We start from the raw sequence: 19,147 nt of genomic DNA on the forward strand, positions 1-19,147 counted from the left end.
GCCCATCTGTGTTCTTCACCCAATTAGGAATGCTTCTGTCACCTCCACCCATTCCTGAGGACATTCCACCTGCCGCTTAGACTAGCAGTGTCTGACAAACAAATTAGACATGATCTTGAAAGCTATAGAAACTTCACGCAATCCGTTGAAAAGAAAATAGTGGGGGTAGACCTGGGTATACTCCGCGACAGATATCAAAGCCTACATGAGCTCCAACCTCAGGCCTCCCAACAACAGCAATCCACGTCCAAGCTGCAGAACAGAGTAAAGCACCTGGAAGATTAAGCTGAAAAAGCTGATGGGCCTGCACAAAGAAATAATGTCCTAATGATCGGTTTGACTGACGGGCCCAAAAAAGCGGACCTAATAATGTTCTTGTAAGAATGGTTTAAAACTTTCACACCAGCACAAGAGCTCTCTACATACTTCACCTTGGAGCAGGCCCACAGTGGGACAGCCCGCAGACCACTGCCAGGGTCGCAACCAAGGTTACTACAGTACAAAGACAGATACTTTGAGCAGCTAGGCAATCTGCTCCACTGAAATATTAAAATTGCAGTCTTGGTGTTCTAATACACAACAAATTTGAAGCTAATCCAGTACCGCCAATCTCTCTTTTTCACAGATCTAACCGCTGCTTGGGACTGGATAGAGCAACAGGAGGGGAATGGAGCCGGGTATTGATGAGAGGCACCAGAATTCCGAAGCAGTCAATGGCTAGGAAATCGTCACTGCCACTCTTCCTGGCCATAGAGTGCTATCCATATGCCCACCAAGCACCAACTAAAAGATGGGTGGTGTTCAGCTCCTGAGGCAGCAGCATCTTTTTGCACCTCTGAGCCCACACACTTGGACCACAATCCCAGCGACAGTACGGATAAAATTGACTCCACGCAATCATCCCTAAATGAAAGCATCACTGGACCCACAATCACCCCACAGACCACTGACGATATCTAATAGGAATGCTCCACCAAATATACAACAATCACATTCACGGAGTGGAAGAAACTTCCACCCTTCACCCTCTAACTTCACCATACTTGTTCACCCACCTGGGAGGCACCTCTCAGCATCCCGCTCATGCAAGCCCCTGCACCAAATGTCCTCTCCTGCTGGCCTCCCAATGAGCACTAAATTCTATATAACTCAATACTTATCACATATAACAGACATGTATCACAGACACTGATTTGGATCCGAGGTCCTCTAAAAAAATTAAAATATATAAAATATATATACTTGAAACTGGGGGCTAGAACGTTAAGGGGAACCGAGGAAGCCCTGGGATAGTATACCACTCAGGATGTTAACATTTGGTTTTACCACGTCTTGTCCTGCACTTTGCCAAATCCACACGGGCACAACAGCTGAGAAATCCCCACGTAGCACTTACCAGGAACAGGGAATTCTGGGACTTGCAGTTCCAATGAGTAGCATTGAAGTGCACAAACCCATGATCTGGGTGGAGCGTGTTCCCACCAATGGGAAAGTTGCAGGACATTTTAAAACGAGGTTGGGACTGTATCCTGAAATGAGCAGCATCTGACGAAGGCTGAGATGGCCGAAATGCATTCTGCCCTGCCATTCCATTAAAGAGCTTCCAACAGGATTCCCCGTGTTGCCTCTGCTTCTTCGGTCTGGAGGAGGTTTTGTGGATGTCATACGCGTCAGCCAGAGACGCGTTACACAGGCCTCATTCAGTACGCTGGCCTGAGCATCACTGGTTCTGCAACTGCAGCTTTTTTCGGCAACCAAGGTATTGGAATGGTTCAGGCCCGCCTCATAAGACAAGCGAAGCAAGGGCGGCTGCGGTGCAGTTCGTGACTGCGCGAAGGGTAGGATACATTGCTATTCCTGCCCCTGCCTGGTGGAAAGTTGAAACTGGGGGCTAGAACGTTAATGGGACCCGAGTAAGCCCTGGGATAGTATACCACTCAGGATGATAACATTTGGTTTTACAGCGTCTTGTCCTGCACTTCGCTAAATCCACACGGGCACAACAGCTGAGAAATCCCCACATAGCACTTACCAGGAACAGGGAATTTTGGGACTTGTAGTTCCGATGAGCAGCATTGAAGTGCACAAACACATGATCTGGGGTGGAGCGTGTTCCCACCAATGGGAAAGTTGCAGGACATTTTAAAATGAGGTTGGGACTGTATCCTGAATGAGCGGCATCTGATGAAGATGGCTGAAATTCATTATGCCCTGCCATTCCATTAAAGAGCTTCCAACAGGATTCCCCGTGTGGCCTCTGCTTCTTCGGCTTGGAGGATGTTTTGTGTGTATATACATATATATATATATATATATATATATATATATATATATATATATATATATATATATATATATATATATATATATATATATATATATATTCATCTTGTAATGATCTTCTGCTTGCTGACGGAAATCAGTATTGACAGATTGTACTGGGGACAGTGATTGTGTAGGTGACTGTGCAGGTGCTGTTGTACGCTCTCTTTTAGATCCTGAGTTTTAGCAATGGGATACTACCTCAGCTCTTCTGAGATCAGCTGTGTGTGAGATGGGAAAATTCTGAAGTGGCCTTATTGGAGTATGGCCAAAGTCTTGATCTACAAACAGACTTTTTTTTCTTACATCAGATTGTCTGTCCTTATCTTCTGCTGTTTTTGCATCGCTCAGCACTGTACCTGAGGCTGGCTTCAGAATCAACTTCGGAATCTATCTCAGTTTTGAAGAGGGCAGCATGGATTATAGGGCCAAAGTGGAGTGTCGTAGTTACCATATAACGAAGACAGCGGACCATAAATGATGCACCTGACCCGTGTCCCAAGAGTATAATTCTCCCAACAATTCAGAGTGTGTGCATACACTATGAGCACCTGCTATCAAGGTACATTCCCCAAAATAGGTTTCAGCCAATATTATAAAACGTAGAGGTGCACCACATCAATAGTAACACAAAAGAAATGGGGGGAACACACTCTCTAATCAAACAAGTAAGCTTTGTGCAATTCTTGTCTTTATTTTCTTTTCTTTAAGAGCATCATACATATACGACAAAGACCAACATGTTTCATCCATAGCAAGGGGCTTCTTCAGGGCAATAATGATGCTGGTGATGACTCATCGAGATCGATTACATTGAGTTGGAATGTTGAATAGTAGAGGGTGGTTCCCTTCATCAAGTTTCACAATCTGTGTGAATCACGAACAATATCTTTCATTGTCGTCCAAATCTCCACTTATATAGTAAATAAGTCAAGCAACAATAATCCCCAAGTGGTGTGGCAGTAACAAGGAAGGTTCAGGCCACTAAGGCCGTAAATGCTTCGCTCTTTGTGAAGCGAATGGGGCTGAGCAGTTTCTTTCACCAATTGTAGTGCGATACAGGGCTTAGTGGCCCAAACTTTCCTTGTTACTGCCACACTGCATTCTATATTTTGCCTGCCAATTTCTTTAGTGCCAGATACTAGTTTGCAACATAAGGCCGGAGGGACCGAGCAGATCGTTTCTCACTGTCCCGTGGGAGACCATGGATGCAGACTCAATCCCGGTCGGACCACAAGAACTCACTGGTGAAATTAAGGAGCAATCTCCCTAACCCTCCCACAAGGAAGTGTCATATGGCCTAACATTAAAGGTTTTTGACTGATTAGATTCTCAAGCAGTTGATGTTCTCGTAATGTTTTCCTGATTTGAGGGTGGTGATTCCGGTGACTTGATGTCAAAGATTTCGGTTCCGCAGTGTGACTGTTCTAAAGCTCAGAGACACATCTGAATATGATGGTGTAAAAAAATCAAATGAAGGAAGATGTTATCATCAGCCATCTTGAAATTGAAACCTCCAATTTGGAGAAAAATAACTTACAACATCTGCGCCAAACAGCAGATGGTAGGAGTATGTAACGCATGTGACTTACAACAGCGAATGCTGCATGCCAAGAGGAAACACCCACGTCTAAGAAATCTATCACCAAAGGCATTTTATATAAAAATAAAAATTGTGTCTGGCATTTTCTATATGCAGTGCTACTCATATCTTGCTCAGTGGCAAAAATAAGTGAGTATCGGCTCTTCTTGGCATCTGGAATGATCATAGATGTTCTGAATACATCAGATTCGGAATCAGAATCTCTTCTATTTGAAAGAGTATTATGTTCTGCATGAAGAATGCGCTTTCAGACTGTCTATACAGACTTGCAGCAAAATTAAATACCTATATTACGAAATCACCGGAGATTCAGGTCTGCAAGGCAGCCCCTATGTGGTCGATCCAACAGGGCTAGTAAGGGTTGTAAACCACTATTGGTGGGGTCACCACAGAGCTGTGATGAGCATTCTGGCTTTACAGTATGACAGCTTGATTAGCACTGCTGAAATCAATACAATCAGACGAAAAGAGTACGAAACATTCCTGGCCAGACTAACAAAAGAGCATTACCCATTCGACCCCGGTTGATAGTATCCAAAGTCAATTTCTAAGCATTTCTTATTCTCTGTGCCTGCAAATATGTCTAACTATGGAAAGTCTCAATCACTAAATATGTCTTGCAAAATCTTGTTAAGCAGAACCCACTCCTGTTTTTCCTGAAACGACCTGCCAATTGCCTTCTGTACACATTAGCTGAGATCTGCAAATCTCTTGCTATGAGCCATTTACAGATTGTATGCCCTGCCAGTGAGTTGCCTGGAGAGCATCCACCTCTTTGTATATTCAGGTAGGGCATTGTTTATTGCATTTTCCATTGCACAAGGAGGGACTTTGTCTCCAAAGATAGGAGAAAATTCTTCAAAGCTAGATAAACTGTTCTCAATTCCAGTAGGATGATGAGGTACCACATCTCTCGCAGGCCACACTTCCTGAACTGACCAATGTGAACACTCCATCCCAAAAGAGAGGCTTCTGTGACAACTATCTTTGTTAACATTCCCTGATGAAAATTAACTTTACTCTGCATATTCTGAGGATGGCACTACCAGTGAATCACAGACTAAAGGTTAACCTGCCTTTCTTGCTGCCAGTAAGTTGGTATCATTGGCCCGTTAGGTATTGCTGAAGGGTCTTGTGTGGAGTCTGCCTTGAGGAACGAGAAAAATGGAAGAAGCCATCAAAGATAGTAGAGAAGACACTGAAATGCACAGGATTCTAAGTTTGTAGCAGACTTCAGTGGTTTAGATGGATACATGACAGCCTCCCTTCAGAGAATACACTTTTGCAGCCTGAGTGTCCAAAATTGCGTCTAGATAGTGGTACTGCAGATGTGGATCTAGGTGGCACAAAATCGATAGTCATTTGGTAATGGCTTTGCACCCACTGTGTGTTGAAGCTTTGATTAGCCAATCATCTATACGAAGTAGACTAAAATCTTCTGTTTCATGATATATGCATCTACCACTGGCGTACACTTTGAAACAATCCCTGGTGCTGACTAAATCCAAATGTAAGTACTCTGAACTGTAATATATGCACTATTCATCACAGAAGCATGGCTCACTTCCATATACTCGCACATCAAAGATGTCCTTCTTCGCAAAGGTTACAGCATCCAGAGTGTGGATCATGCGCATTAGAAGGAATGAGGCCTTGCTACCATCCATAAGTCCTCCTGAAGCCCACTAACCTTTAAGCAGCTCCTCACATGCCACTTCTTGGTCTCCACATTTCATTCTGCCATCTTCTTTCACAAGAATCCTAGTAGAAACAAGGACTTGATAGACAAATACCCTCCTCACTGCCTCTTCCATTCAACGTGCCCAGACCATCATCACTGTCAATCTCCAAGACAGCTCAAGCCTTAGGAAAACAAAAGGAAATATACCCAGCCTCACTGGCACACTCAACTGAGTTTAGCATGTCACTAATAAACACATTCCAAAGCGCATACCCTGTACCTGGTCTTCTCAAAATCACCAACCACCCAGTGCAGTGCTCCCATACTTCTAAACAAGACCAACTGCCTCGCTTCCCCATCCATCCTGCTCAGCTTCCAACCAATGGATTAAGGTCAACCCAAACAAGAATAAACCTTCAGATCCTTTAGAAACTTCTCCATTAACAAGCTAAAGCTCAAACCCAACTCTGAGCCAGTCACCTCTATATCTAAAATCATCAACACCATCTTAAATGACTTCAAAGCATTTGTAAAAGAAAATATTAACATCTTCTTTCTTTTTTTTTTTTCCCCTTTTTTTATTATTCATCATCAGGTATTTTACTTTTACCAGTTACATATTTCAGAGAGTATATAAGATGAAACAGATATTCGCCTTTTAAAGTCAGAGATGCATAATTATACCACAATATATACACCAATGCTATACAGATACGGAAAGAAAAAGAAAAGAAAAGGAAAGAAAAGAGAAAACGGATAAAGATAAAAAAAGAAATTTTTATGGACAGGGAAGATTCATAATATTCAATTTGTTTAAGAGCTGGACCTCTAATTTGCCCATACTACTATTCGTCCATTCTTAATTTCCATTCTTCAACAGGTGCCCATACCCGTTTTCCCATTTGCTTTGCCTTCCAACCTTTTTTATCATACATAGCTTTCTCTAGAGTATATATAGCAAGTAACAGTGACAGCCATTGTTGAAATATTGGTGGGTTTGGGTCTTTCCATAGAGTTGCAATGCATAACCGGCTTAAGGTCATTGCTCAGAATATAAATTCTTAATGCGGTATTTCGATTCCATCTCTCACTACCCCTAGGACCATAACCTCATTGGTTAAGCTGATGGATATCCGTAATGCCCTATCAAAAATGTGTTCTAGTGAGTGTTTAAAAGGACCTAAATTGGGACATGAGGCAAACATATGTATTGTGTCTGCCTGCAAGCTTTGACACCTCGGACATAATATCCCAGTTGTGCCCCCCCATCGGGCTGTTTTGTATGGTGTATAATAAAGTTCATACATTGTCTTATAATGCCCTGCTTGCAAGTTCGCTACCTTTAATATTGTATTTACAAGGAGCAGTGATTTTTCAACCTCATTCCCGGTTAAATTTAACTTTATTCCCCATTTTTCTATTACTTTCGGCAGATCATTCTCTTTATACTTGCATATTTCAACATATACTTGTGAAATCGAGCAACCCTCCTCGTCTCTGACAATCTCCATGAGATCCTCCTTCTTGAAATTCGAGTTACCCGCTTGTTTTTTTTGTAAAGCTGATCTTATCTGCAAATATTTAAAAAAATCTCTGCGCTCAAGACCATATAGTTGTAGTGCTTTATCGAAAGTAATTAGACCAGTGTGATCCATGAGATCTCCTATGGTGCTGACCAAACAGATATCCCACCGCTTCATCACCTGATCATGGAACACCTCCGGTAGAGAACAATTCTTATACAAAGGGGTATAAAATCTTCACCCTCCCGACTTTAGTTTTTTTCCGAACCACAGACCAAACTGAAAAAGCGGCCACTAATGTCTTAAATTTTGTCTTCTTGTAGTAATTCGGTTAGTTAAATGTAAGAAGTCCCTTCTTAGAATCTGCTATTAATAATTCAAATATATCAGGAACACCCTCGTTACCCCTCCACCGATCATTCGTGTTCCCACCTAATAATCCTCTGATATATTGCAGGGCTGCCACAAGATAATAAGCCTTAAAATCTGGTACGGTCAAACTCCCCCGATCTCTGGATAAAGCCATTAGCTTTAATGCCCTACGTGTTTTACCTTTTGCCCATATGAAACGATTAGTAAGTCCCTCATTTCCTTAAACCATCTATTACTAAATTTTAATGGGATAGTTCGGAAGAGGTATAGAACCTTAGGGAGAAACAGCATTTTTATGATATTGCATCGTCCTATTATTGTTAAATGCAATTTATCTAACCTGTCTAGATCCATTCTAGCCTTTTTAATAACTGGGGCTCAGCTTCCAACCAATGGATTAAGGTCTACCCAAACAAGAATAAACCTTCAGATCCTTTAGAAACTTCTCCATTAACAAGCTAAAGCTCAAACCCAACTCTGAGCCAGTCACCTCTATATCGAATATCATCAACACCATCTTAAATGACTTCAAAGCATTTGTAAAAGAAAATATTAACATCTTCTTTCAATATTAAAACACAAATGTGCAAGCCGAAACCTTTAGCATCATGATATTCTAAAATCCTTGCTGACTTCACATGTTCCATCCACAGAGCGGAATGAAAATGGAAGAAAACTCATCACGACAGATAAAAGCCAAATATTACACCAGCATCATCATTGCAGCTGCCAACAGAAGTAGAACCCTATTCAAACCAGTGAAGCACTGTTAGGACCATCTATCCCACATTCCATGGACCAGTACAATGCCATCAGCTACTTCTTCTATGAAAAAGTACAGAAGATCTGACAACACAATGACAAAACGAAACCTGCCTTTGCTCAGACACCCACTCTTCTCTGAAGCATCCCAGAGTGGTCATCCTTTAAATCCCTGATTCTCAAATACCTTGTGTTGGGTTTATTATGCTTGTGTTCTCCATCTGTTCCGTGTCTCGCTCTGCAATGTCCATGTCAGCATGAGTTCTGGAGTGCTGGTCAGTAGACGTTGGAGCTGAGCAGGGAGTGGAGGCATTTGCTGTACTGGTGTTTCCTTTGAATAAATCCTATTTGAACTTTCCTGTGTCCGGCTCCACTTTACACCTTGCTAACATTCTCAACTCCCTCAAAGCCACCACCTATGAAGATGATGTCTTATCCTCATCTTTCATGAAAGTCCTCTCTGGGAAACGCTCTCAGCCCCTACTCACCATCATCAATGCCTTGCTCACTGCAGGCATTTTCCCTGAAGCTCTCAAGATAGGCCAAATCTTCCAATCACTGAAAAACACAATCTAGACCCTGATGACCTTGCCAACTACTGGTCCATCACTCATCTACCCTTCCTCAGCATGATCATTGAAAAAGCAGTGACTTCAAGATCACACCAACAGCAAGCACCTCCTATATACCTATCAATCTCAGTGGCGGTTCTGCTTTAAGGGCTCCAGGGTAACACCCTACTTGTTTTCTAGACCATTTTCATTTTTAATATACCAAAAGTGAATAATAACCTATTATTCACTCTTGGTTCAATAAGAAATGCCGTTCAGCAGCTGTCTGAGGCAGCTTCTCCAGGCCTGGTGAAACCCCAGCCCTGGCCTCAGCCCCCTGGCATGCCTCAGTGGCTCTCCCATCTGTGACGTTTAAAGAGTCACAGATAAGGTTAGACATAGACGTTGCAGGCTTAAGCCCTGCAGTGCCTGTGGCTACATGCCAATCAGTCTTTCACCCCACTCCTCACATAGTGGTGAAAAGGAGGGGTGAAATAGCATTCACTGAAACTTCGAATCTGCCACTGCACAGCTTCGAAGTTTCAGTTTCTGTTTTACTATCGTCCCACTGGAACGAGATAAAGCTGGCGCCATGCAGATCGTCGTGAAGCCACAAACAGGCATAATTATGACCCTAGAGGTGAGTGACCGGTTGTCCCTGACTTGTTATAATTGCGTGCTTGTGGCCTGGACTGGCAGGTTGCGAGATGTTACTGCTGGAGACCTGGTGGTGAAACTTAACTCGTGCACAACATTTTAGCTCCTGATCTCAGCCACAGAGTAAACGGACTTGTGCGAATACTCAGGGGTGATACAAGCATGTGCATTGCAGAGTGTCCTGGCAGCCGCCACCGTGTCTCCATAGGATGGCATTGCATGGTTGTCAGTTATTTTACAGTACTTCTGTTTCTATGTACACTTTTTGTTGGCATAAACCTTTATCAATTCTTTCACATTCAGCAGGTTGCACAAACCCTTGCATGCTCTTGGTGCCATAACATACCGGGTTGTCTGTAACCTGACTCTTCTCCCCTGCTTTGTGCTAATTACTATTCTCTGCCGGCCTACCCACTTTTACTATTTAAATACCACATTAAGGTCATGTGAGACAATTCTGGATTGTATAGCTGTGACACACCAGAGCGCATTCAGGTGTTTTTTTCTAATTGAGTTGAGAAGGTTGTGTATATTTTGCGAGAATAGGATGAAGGCAGTTGTCTCCAAAAATTCTATGCAAGTTTCCCGCTCGTTACTGGGAGGGAGTGTGCTTGAAATTTTTTACTTTTGGAACCCAGCATGCAAATCCAAGAGAGATTTTCAACTGCTGTCAAAAAGTACACAAAAAAGCATATTAAAACGTTAATCAGAAACCCCAGTAATCTTGATTCATGCAAAAATATGCTTGAGTTAAAAAATGTCTGATTCTTTATGTGGACACAAGGAAGAATGGTGAACGTGATGGTGTTAGAGCACAGTAGTGAAATATCTAATTTGCCTTTGACTGTTTACACAAGGACACACCTATGAGGTAGGGTGAAAGCTGGAAAGTTATGATGATCACAAGACAAATGCATTCTATATAGTCCGATTTATTTTCTGTGGGGCCCGGTGCTCTTCATGTGTATGCAGGGGACAGTACCTTCCGAGCCCAGTAGTAAATGAGTCAGAACATGCACTGACCATGTTTATTAGCTGTCTTCTTATATTTTAAATTGGCACATGTTGGCAGAATTTTTTTATAATATATATGTGGTTTATGTATGGTATACAATTATTTCCAAAAACTGTAACAATATTTTATGCTATTGAATATACTGCTGTAGTAGATACACATAGGGGTATTTCAGGGTTTTAAATTAATGCTTTCTATGCCTACAGTGGGGCAATCATGGTGTTGTCAAATTTTAATTATGGGTACTGGGATGCGCCTAAATGCTTCACTGTTTTAAGGTAGCTTGTAAAGCAATCTTAACAAGCACTGGGTTTGGTTTTTGCAGTGAGTCAAGTATGTGTCACCTCTTATGTGACTCTAGAAAGAATGTGAAACGCCTAATTCCTATAGAGAAGAATTTCATAAACTGTCTCTTGCAGCAGGTTTACATCCACTGATTACTGCAAAAAATCACCACCTGACATATTCCCTTGAAAAATCCTGCATAGAAAATTGGCTTTGAATTAAACAATGTTTTCTCTCCCTCTCTCAAGTCTCTCGGTCTTAATCTCTTTTTTGAAACCATATCCATGTAACCTAACCTATCTATGAATTCCAGAAAGCTTTGCTTTTATTATAGCACCCATTAAAGGTTACTCCTCAGGCACTAATGTACCACAAAGAAACTAGAGTAAATGCATGGAAAGGTTTCTTTTAGCATGCAAAACAACCCCTAAATATCAGTAGTCTCACCACTAACTCTGGGGTTCCCACTCTCGTTAGGGGTAAGTAAGCACTAAATAAATGACAATTTATTTCAATCATGCTCCCGTTTCTGGAAACTGAATGGCTCTTGAGCACAAACAGGACATGGGTAAGGAGCAAGTTAAGCAAAAAAGCTTTTAATAGCTTTGTGTGTATGCGTGAGAGTGTGGGTCTGGAGAGCTTGTGTATATGTGAGCATGTGTGCAGGTGTGAAAGTGAGAGAGTGTCAGTGAAGGAGTGAGTGATAATAAGTGATAGGAAGAGTATGTTTAAGTGAGAATGAATGAGAGTGAGTGAGAATGACAGTGAGTGTAATAGAGTGTTACTGTGTGTGAGATGAACTGAGACTGAATGAGACTGGGTGATTCAGAGTGAGATTAAGTGAGACTGAGTGAGCATAAGTGAGACTGAATGAGTTGGAGTGAGCTTCAGTCAGGACGTATGGAAATGAGTGTGAATGATTGAGTCAGATTGATATTGAGTGAATGAGAATAAGTGGGTCTGAGTGAATCAGTGAGGAAGAGTGGGTTACAGTGAGGCAGAGAATGGCTAACTGTGAATGAGTGAGTTTGGGTTAGTCACAGTGAGATTGAGTTAATCTGAATCAGTGGGATTGAGTGAATCAGGAAGAACAAGTGAATCAGATTACGGCTGAACGAGGTAGAGTGAGAATGAGTGAAACTGAAGGAGACTAAGTGAGAATGAGTGATTCAAAACGATCAAGACTGCATGAGACAGTGAGATAGTGTGAATAATGTGAATCGAAATGAACCGAATTAAGGAAGACCGAATCGGAGAATGAATGAGTGATTGCAAGCATGCATGAGAGTAAGTGAATGAGACTGAGTGGAGGTCACCAGCCGCCACTGATCAATCTAGCCTGATATCACATTGCAGCATGAAGACACCTACCTTACAAATCATAGTTGCCATCCAGGTGACAGATCAAGCTAACTAATCCCTCCTGATATTTCTGAACCTTTCAGCTTCATTCAACACTGTTAACCACTCCCCCCTCATCTACACCCTGAAGTCTTGATAGGAACTCATGGGAAACAATCTTTATTGGTTCTCCTCCTACCTACTGAAGCAACATCAGTTCAGTCTCATGGATATTTCCAGGTTCCAGAAAATCTCAATCACCGCTAAGGTTCCGCCATCATGCCCCATCATGTTCATCTTCTACATCAAGCCCCTTCATGCGTTACTGACAAATAACATCACAATTTAGCAATATGTTGACACAACATAACTGTGTTTGAAAGTCTCCTCTATTTCAGAAATCCAACGCCTCAGCCTTTGTCCAACTCCAGATGTCCAGCACCTGCCTTCAGCTTAACCCAATCAAAACAGAAATCCTGCTGTTTAGCAAGCCTGACTCAAAGATATGAATCTGGGTTGATACGAACTCCAACTTTCAACCAAAGGCAAGTCTCTTGTAGTCAACATAGGCATACATCTCACCATCAAGGAACACATCATCAAGAAAACTAAGAAGACCATGTATCAGCTCTCTTCCTAAAGAAAGTGAAACTATTCCTCCTAGAACGTAACTTCAAAACTGCCATTTAAGCTCTCATACTACTGCATCTGGACTCTATGGCCTTTCAGACTCCTCACTGGCCTCCCTTAAGGCCATCCAACATGCAGCAGCATGCCTCATCAAGGAGTTGAAGACGTTTGCCACATCATCTCCATCCAAATGTAATTCCATGTATTGTCCTTGGCAGCAGGCACCACCTTTAAAACCATCAGTTGAATCATCTACCATGACCTGCACCAATGTCTACTATTAACGGGATCCCCTGCACTCCTGTGCCAGGAGACAGGCACCAGTGCCTACAATAACAGCCAGCAAGCTTGCATGCCCCGTTGATTCTCGGCACACCCAAAGCCAGGACTGCATCACTCTGAAGATAACAAAGTGCATAAAAGAAAAACCAAAGCAGTAGACCTTTTCCTCTTTGCAGCCAGGATCTGGAACACAATCCCCTTTACATCGAGCCTGCCCTAACCTGGTTCCAATTTGGGAAAGAGTTGAAGACACTTAATCATGATACCGCAGCAGTCCACTTACACATTTAGAAAACAGCTATACCTTTAATGCCTCTGTGACTGGGCTTTAGCTGTGGACCTGGTACAGTGCTCTGTTGCCTTTCCCCCAAGTTTGCACTATAGAAATTGCTGCAATACTGCACCATCTCTTATAAATGGCATCTGATCTCTTTGAACAGACTGGTAGGCTGCAGATGTAGACAGGTCGTCACATGCAGCCTTTGTCCAAGATCTACCAAAAGTTTCTCAGAGGTCCTACTTAGTTCGGTTCATGGGTGCCAGTCAATCAAGCTCAATATTATCCGTGGAGAGTTTTTATGACATGTCTTAGATTATATTCAATATGCATTCCAACATCAACGATAGACAGAAGAATCTAAACTCTCTTTACGGAGTTGCTTTCTTGCTGTTGCTGGGTAGATTACCCTTTATCTCAGTTTAGCTGTGTCAATGGAAAGGTTTGATAGTTTCCCCACCCAGTGAGAAAGGCAGGAGGGAGAAATGGAGAATGGCAAATGGGTACACAGCAGAATTAAGCCTGAGATTGGGAGCAATATTGGTAACCTTGACTGGCCACATGGTATTTCGTTTGGATGTACTCTATAGTCAGAAGATTCACATATTTCCTTCAAAAGACCAGCAACCAATTGCTCTGCACCATTGAATCTCTCCTGATCTATTAACCATTATGTGCCTAATAATTGTAACTTTGTAACCTAAACCTTGATTTCTACATTAATGCGTCTACCTAACTTTTTACTCATGCTGATGTGTACGTAAAAAAACGTACATATATAAGCACTCATAAATTGTCTGCAATGAACTGATAAATGGAACAATTGCTAAAGCTGAATGTAATGAAGAATGAATATCCTATGTTGGGCAAAATGGCAAAATATATGGACAAAAGGACCTGCGGCTCTCTAATCAGGGGCTTAGCGCCTTCTTTGTCTGGTCTCAAGGAGACAAAGGGTTTCTGATAATCCTTATCCCTGATTTCCCGAGATAAAACAAAAATAATTCTCTGATGGCTTCTTGTTTTTTCCATTTGAACGTTGTCAGCTCACTACAGTCAGTTTAACATGGCTGGACTAGAGCATTGTATTTACCTAGGACTCTAAAAGAACCAATTCATAAGGCCCCGGCATCCACAGAACGCAGCAGCTCTTAAAGGTTAACAAGAGAGATCATATAAAATCCTTTTTGGCACCAATTCCTTGACTACCAGTTGACAGCATGATACCTTAGGAGGCTTTTTATAGAGCATACGTCCTACGATTCCATCTCCTGTTCTAATATTTATATTGCTTCACAATATAAACAGTACAATCACAGACTAGGAGATGTCTTCTTCTAGCAGTACAATATCTAAGCATCTAGAGGCGGTATATTTGAGTGAGTCTTGGAATAAAATGTTCTGTAAGGACACGAAGTTCTGTTTTTCGACTGATCAACAGGAGGACAGTGCCCAACCCATTTTAAAGCACCAAAACGCCACAAACCGTGATGTTCATACACTACCAAAATAATCTATGATGATTCAGTGAGAGTTCCCGGATTCTGATAATGATTAAACGGGGTCCACATAAGTCAAAAAGTTAAGAACGACTGATCTACACACAAACTTTGTTGCTTGCATGGTATAGTAACATGGTCAGGTTTTAAATAGTTTTGCTGATTCAAATAACCCAGATGTCCGCCATTGTCAGATATCAGTGAGATGATCTGTAGGTGTTACTAGACTCCTGTGAGGCTGTGCAGACAAAATGTAAACACTTTTCAAATTCCCCCGTTTCCATATTATTAAATATCATCCATTTATGTACTTACAACTTGGAGTGATCCCACATGGCACACTGTGCGTCTGACGTGCCCTAGAAAATGTAAAGCAAGAGGCCTTGTGAAAACAAAGTATGGTTTTGAAGTCAGTCATGCACACATCTGAGTTTAGACAGCATTTTCGAGCTGCAATTTCTTCACAGTAGGAAGCAAGACGGAATTTTCATTACTAAACCATCAATCAAATCATTCATTTTACCTCGGACAATTTCCTCAGTGTTTACTTTACTTCCTCGTTAATAGCAGATACTGAATGGAAAGCTGCCCACTTCAATCTTGTTTCAGCAAAAAATCTCATCTCGCCCCCGTCTCTCACTGTTACAGTCCATAAATCGCACCACACCATTTCGAGATGCACAGCAAACACAGAGGGAAACTGGACAACCACATGACGTTGTTATAGAATAAGGCACCACAATTCTAATAATCTTCAATCATTCTAGCGAATTACCAGCCACATTGCCCCAGCACCACAATGTGACAACAGAGCAGTAGCCACAAAGAGGGGCTCAATGTGCAGACAGACGCGCCCTAGTACATCCCTTGGTGCTGTTTGGTGGAGCTACCCAGGGGCATTGAGAATTTCAAAGCAAGTTTGCTGGTTCTGGCCTCTTTAACTGTGTGCTTTTCATGTTCCTTGTCACCAGGCTGGTAATCTTCGCTATAATAAAACAGAACAATATAAAAAATATTATTATAGTAGTCCATCACAATATGGGCTCTCCACCTCAGCCAATCAGGAACCTTTGCTAGATTCTCCGCATGGAAAGTGTACAATGACATTTCTTCCTGCGTCATGAATATGAATCTAGGAAACCTACCAACGTGCTGTAAAAGTTAATATTTACTGGCATATTGTTCTTTCTTTAGCACTGGGCCTTTCGTAAGTGTATATGTTTTTGAAATAGGTTGAGAAGCAGTATTTAACTAGGAAGGAAGCACAATGGCTCATCACTGCCGAACAGCATATCGGCTTTCGCATCCGTTTCCACAAACTCTTGTCGCAGAAGAGTCTCCGAAGTGCTCCGCGCTGCTGCTCTGCAGAGTTTGAAGTGGGGTATTTGCATGCAGAATTTATGTGGCTGTTTATTCGCTCCTCGAGTATGCCTGCAGGGGCCGCTGCCTTTGAGATAAATAACTTTTTGCAGGCAATAATCCATTTGGCAACACTTCTGCATAAGGGATAACTGTTAACTGAAGAACTATGTGAACAAACAACTGGAAAGAGAAACATAAGTCGGTGGCCATTTCTATCTTTTTTTTGCAGTTTTATACAACGCGAACGCGGACCAGAGGGATGGGAGCGTTTTCTATGCGCGCCAGTTACATTACACAAGGTAAGATTCATTTTTTATGTCTGGGGAGGTTTACCTAGATTCAAACATGTGAGGCTGACGCCGGGACGCAAACGGGCCTCATTTATGAAAAGTGACGCATCACTGCGTAAAAACAGCGATGCGTCACTTTTCACTGCGCTCTCCCTGCGACATGATTGATGCGTCATATTTATAATATGACGCATCATGTCGCAAGGAGTTACAGATACGTCAGTATTTCTGACGTATCTGTATGCGCAAAAGTGACGCATTGCTGGAGTGTGTCACAAAAGTGACGCAACTCCAGCAATGCTTCCTTTCACATGGGGAAGGCCCCATGTGAAAGGGCTTGCGTCAGTCTTACGCCTGCTGTGAGGCAGGCGCAAGATTTTGACGCAACAGCGTCCTAAAAGTGACGCAGTGAAATCTCATAGATTTCACTGCGTCACTATTACGAGGCTTTTTGCGGGTGAACGCCCCCTCTGTATACATTATACCTGGCGCAGGTATAATGTGGCGCAGGGGTTTGCAAAGTGACGCATCTACCTAGATGCGTCACTTTGTAAATATGGCGCAACAAGGCGCATTGTTTACGCCACTGGTGCGTCACTTTTTGTGACGCACCGGCGGCGTAAAAGTGACGCAAGGGCTCATAAATGAGGCCCCTAGTTCCCCATTTCTAAAGTGGGCATCTTTGCCCCCAGAGCTGGCTAATCAGTCTCCTGACATGGCGCCTCGTTAATTTAAGATATTCCTGGCACCCTGAGCCCCGCTAGTGCTGGCTTCCTGGTGTGTGAAGCTCTACCAGCTAAGCACTCTGATCAAGCACAGAGCCGGACGGAGATGCACACGAGAGGATGCAACGTAACCCCGGCTGTGAGGAGGCTCACGGGCCCGGTAGACTCGAGACCCGAGTCGACACCACGCTGGGGGATGAGGCCCCGCTGAGAAAATTGACCCCTGGACGTCGCCGTCTACACCGGTCCTGCTGGCGAGTACACAGACACCTTGTGGCCCCAAAAATATGCAGATGTGAACCTTTGTGGAGCTCGACTGTGCTGGCCGCGGGGCTAGCCAAGATGGCGGCCACCGGGTCTGTAGCGCAAAATGACTGCTGAATGCTGGCTCACCCCACGAGCAGATCGAGTGACCCACTGGCACGACTGCTCCACTGTACGACCCTCAGAGCCAATGCCTGTGACAGGGTGAGCCTCTCTGGGTGGCGCAAGACCTCGGAAGATCGCTGCAGGGACTGCGAGCTGCCCCTTGAGGCACATGTGGGGACTTCCAATGCGGCAAGGAAGGTAGGAACAACAACAGGCCAGCCTGGAATGAGTGTGGTGTAGCGGGACCACAGAGGAATCGGCCCGGTGGACACTCGAGAGGGAGTTCAATGACCGTTAACTCCACGCCTGACTCTGCCTAACCTCAAGATGGCGGCTCGCACCTCCTCGAGCAGTTGACTGGCAGATGTCCTGACTTAATGCCTGCCATCTGGGGCACATACTGTCAGCTAGCACCCTTAAGCAGAGAGGCTTGTGAAATCCTGCGCCTCCCTGGTGTATACAAGCCTATACAAGTATACAAGTACTCATTCTGGCCGAACCAGCTTATCCGGTCTATTGAAGCAATATTAGGTCCAAATGGCCGCCTCTGGGGACAACTGACTCGCCAATTTTCTAACAATGGCCACCATGTGTGGGCCCCTTTCCAAACCACTCCTTCTACCCTTGTTTAGGAGGGATCCAACATTTATGCCCTGGAGTCTCAGAGACTCCTCTGAGAGAGTCCACAGCGACAAGGGAGTCTCACACAGCGGAAGCCGGGGTTCTTACGAGGCGCGCAACACCCATTGGGCTCACGGGGCTTCAGCCCCCCCCATCGTGTGTGTCAGCCCGGGCGAATACAGCTTCGCGGGCTGGCGAGCATCTAATTACAGCCGCACCCGAGGACTTAACAGATCTTTAAAAGACCATTTAGTTGTAAATGAGGCTTTTATTTGTAAATGAGGCTTTTGTTGTGTGTTCACCCCTTCTTACAGCCACTCTGCCTAAGTAAGGAAGAATTAGCCCCCCCCCGAAATATTTTTCAACCCCCCCCTAAAATTTGGCTCTAGTTGCCCGCCTGGTTCTTACCCCATTACCGCTGGGAGCAGAGCACTGTACAATGTGACCGGGGCGCTCGATGGACCTTTTTGGACTATGCCCCCCTAGGGAGAAACAATAACCCTTCTGTATGTACTGCGGTGCCCGAGCAAGCTTTGGCCGATGACCGTTGGATCTTTCCCACGCAGCTATAAAGGAGTTTGGCTCTGCTTCACCCCTCAGCCGTCACCTACCCAGCCGGACGTCGGACACTGTTTTTCCTCATCTCGCCTTTATGCCTCCTATACCCTCCCCCTCCTTTTACCCTTATTATTCTACTCTACCTCCCCTATTCCTTTCCTCTCTCCCCTATTCTTCTCTCCCCTTGCCTATTTTTTCCTAATGTTTATGCTATGCTTTTGTACTCATGTAATTCCTGCAGCTCCAGTAACTTTTGTAACTTTATAACCATTTCTGAAACAATGTTCCTTCCTCATATAAAGCGCTCTGATACCTCCGGGTCTAGCCAGCGCTATATAAAACCCAATAAATAAAAAATAAAAAATAAATCCAGACAACGATGGAGAACATAATGTTGTGACTTTCAATGATCCTGGGAGCAG

General features: G+C 43.4%; 1 protein-coding gene across 1 annotated transcript in view; it reads right to left on the reverse strand.

The window, feature by feature from the left end:
• Positions 1–19,147, reverse strand: part of ADGRB2 (adhesion G protein-coupled receptor B2) — a 1,067,283-nt gene that overhangs the window by 262,275 nt on the left and 785,861 nt on the right. Inside the window, exon 14 of the mRNA XM_078680649.1 lies at positions 15,116–15,159. Within this exon, the coding sequence (XP_078536775.1) occupies positions 15,116–15,159 (44 nt within the window). The remainder of the gene's footprint in view (positions 1–15,115; positions 15,160–19,147) is intronic.

This window comes from Lissotriton helveticus, chromosome 3_1, assembly GCF_964261635.1.
Source record: "Lissotriton helveticus chromosome 3_1, aLisHel1.1, whole genome shotgun sequence".
NCBI lineage: Eukaryota > Metazoa > Chordata > Amphibia > Caudata > Salamandridae > Lissotriton > Lissotriton helveticus.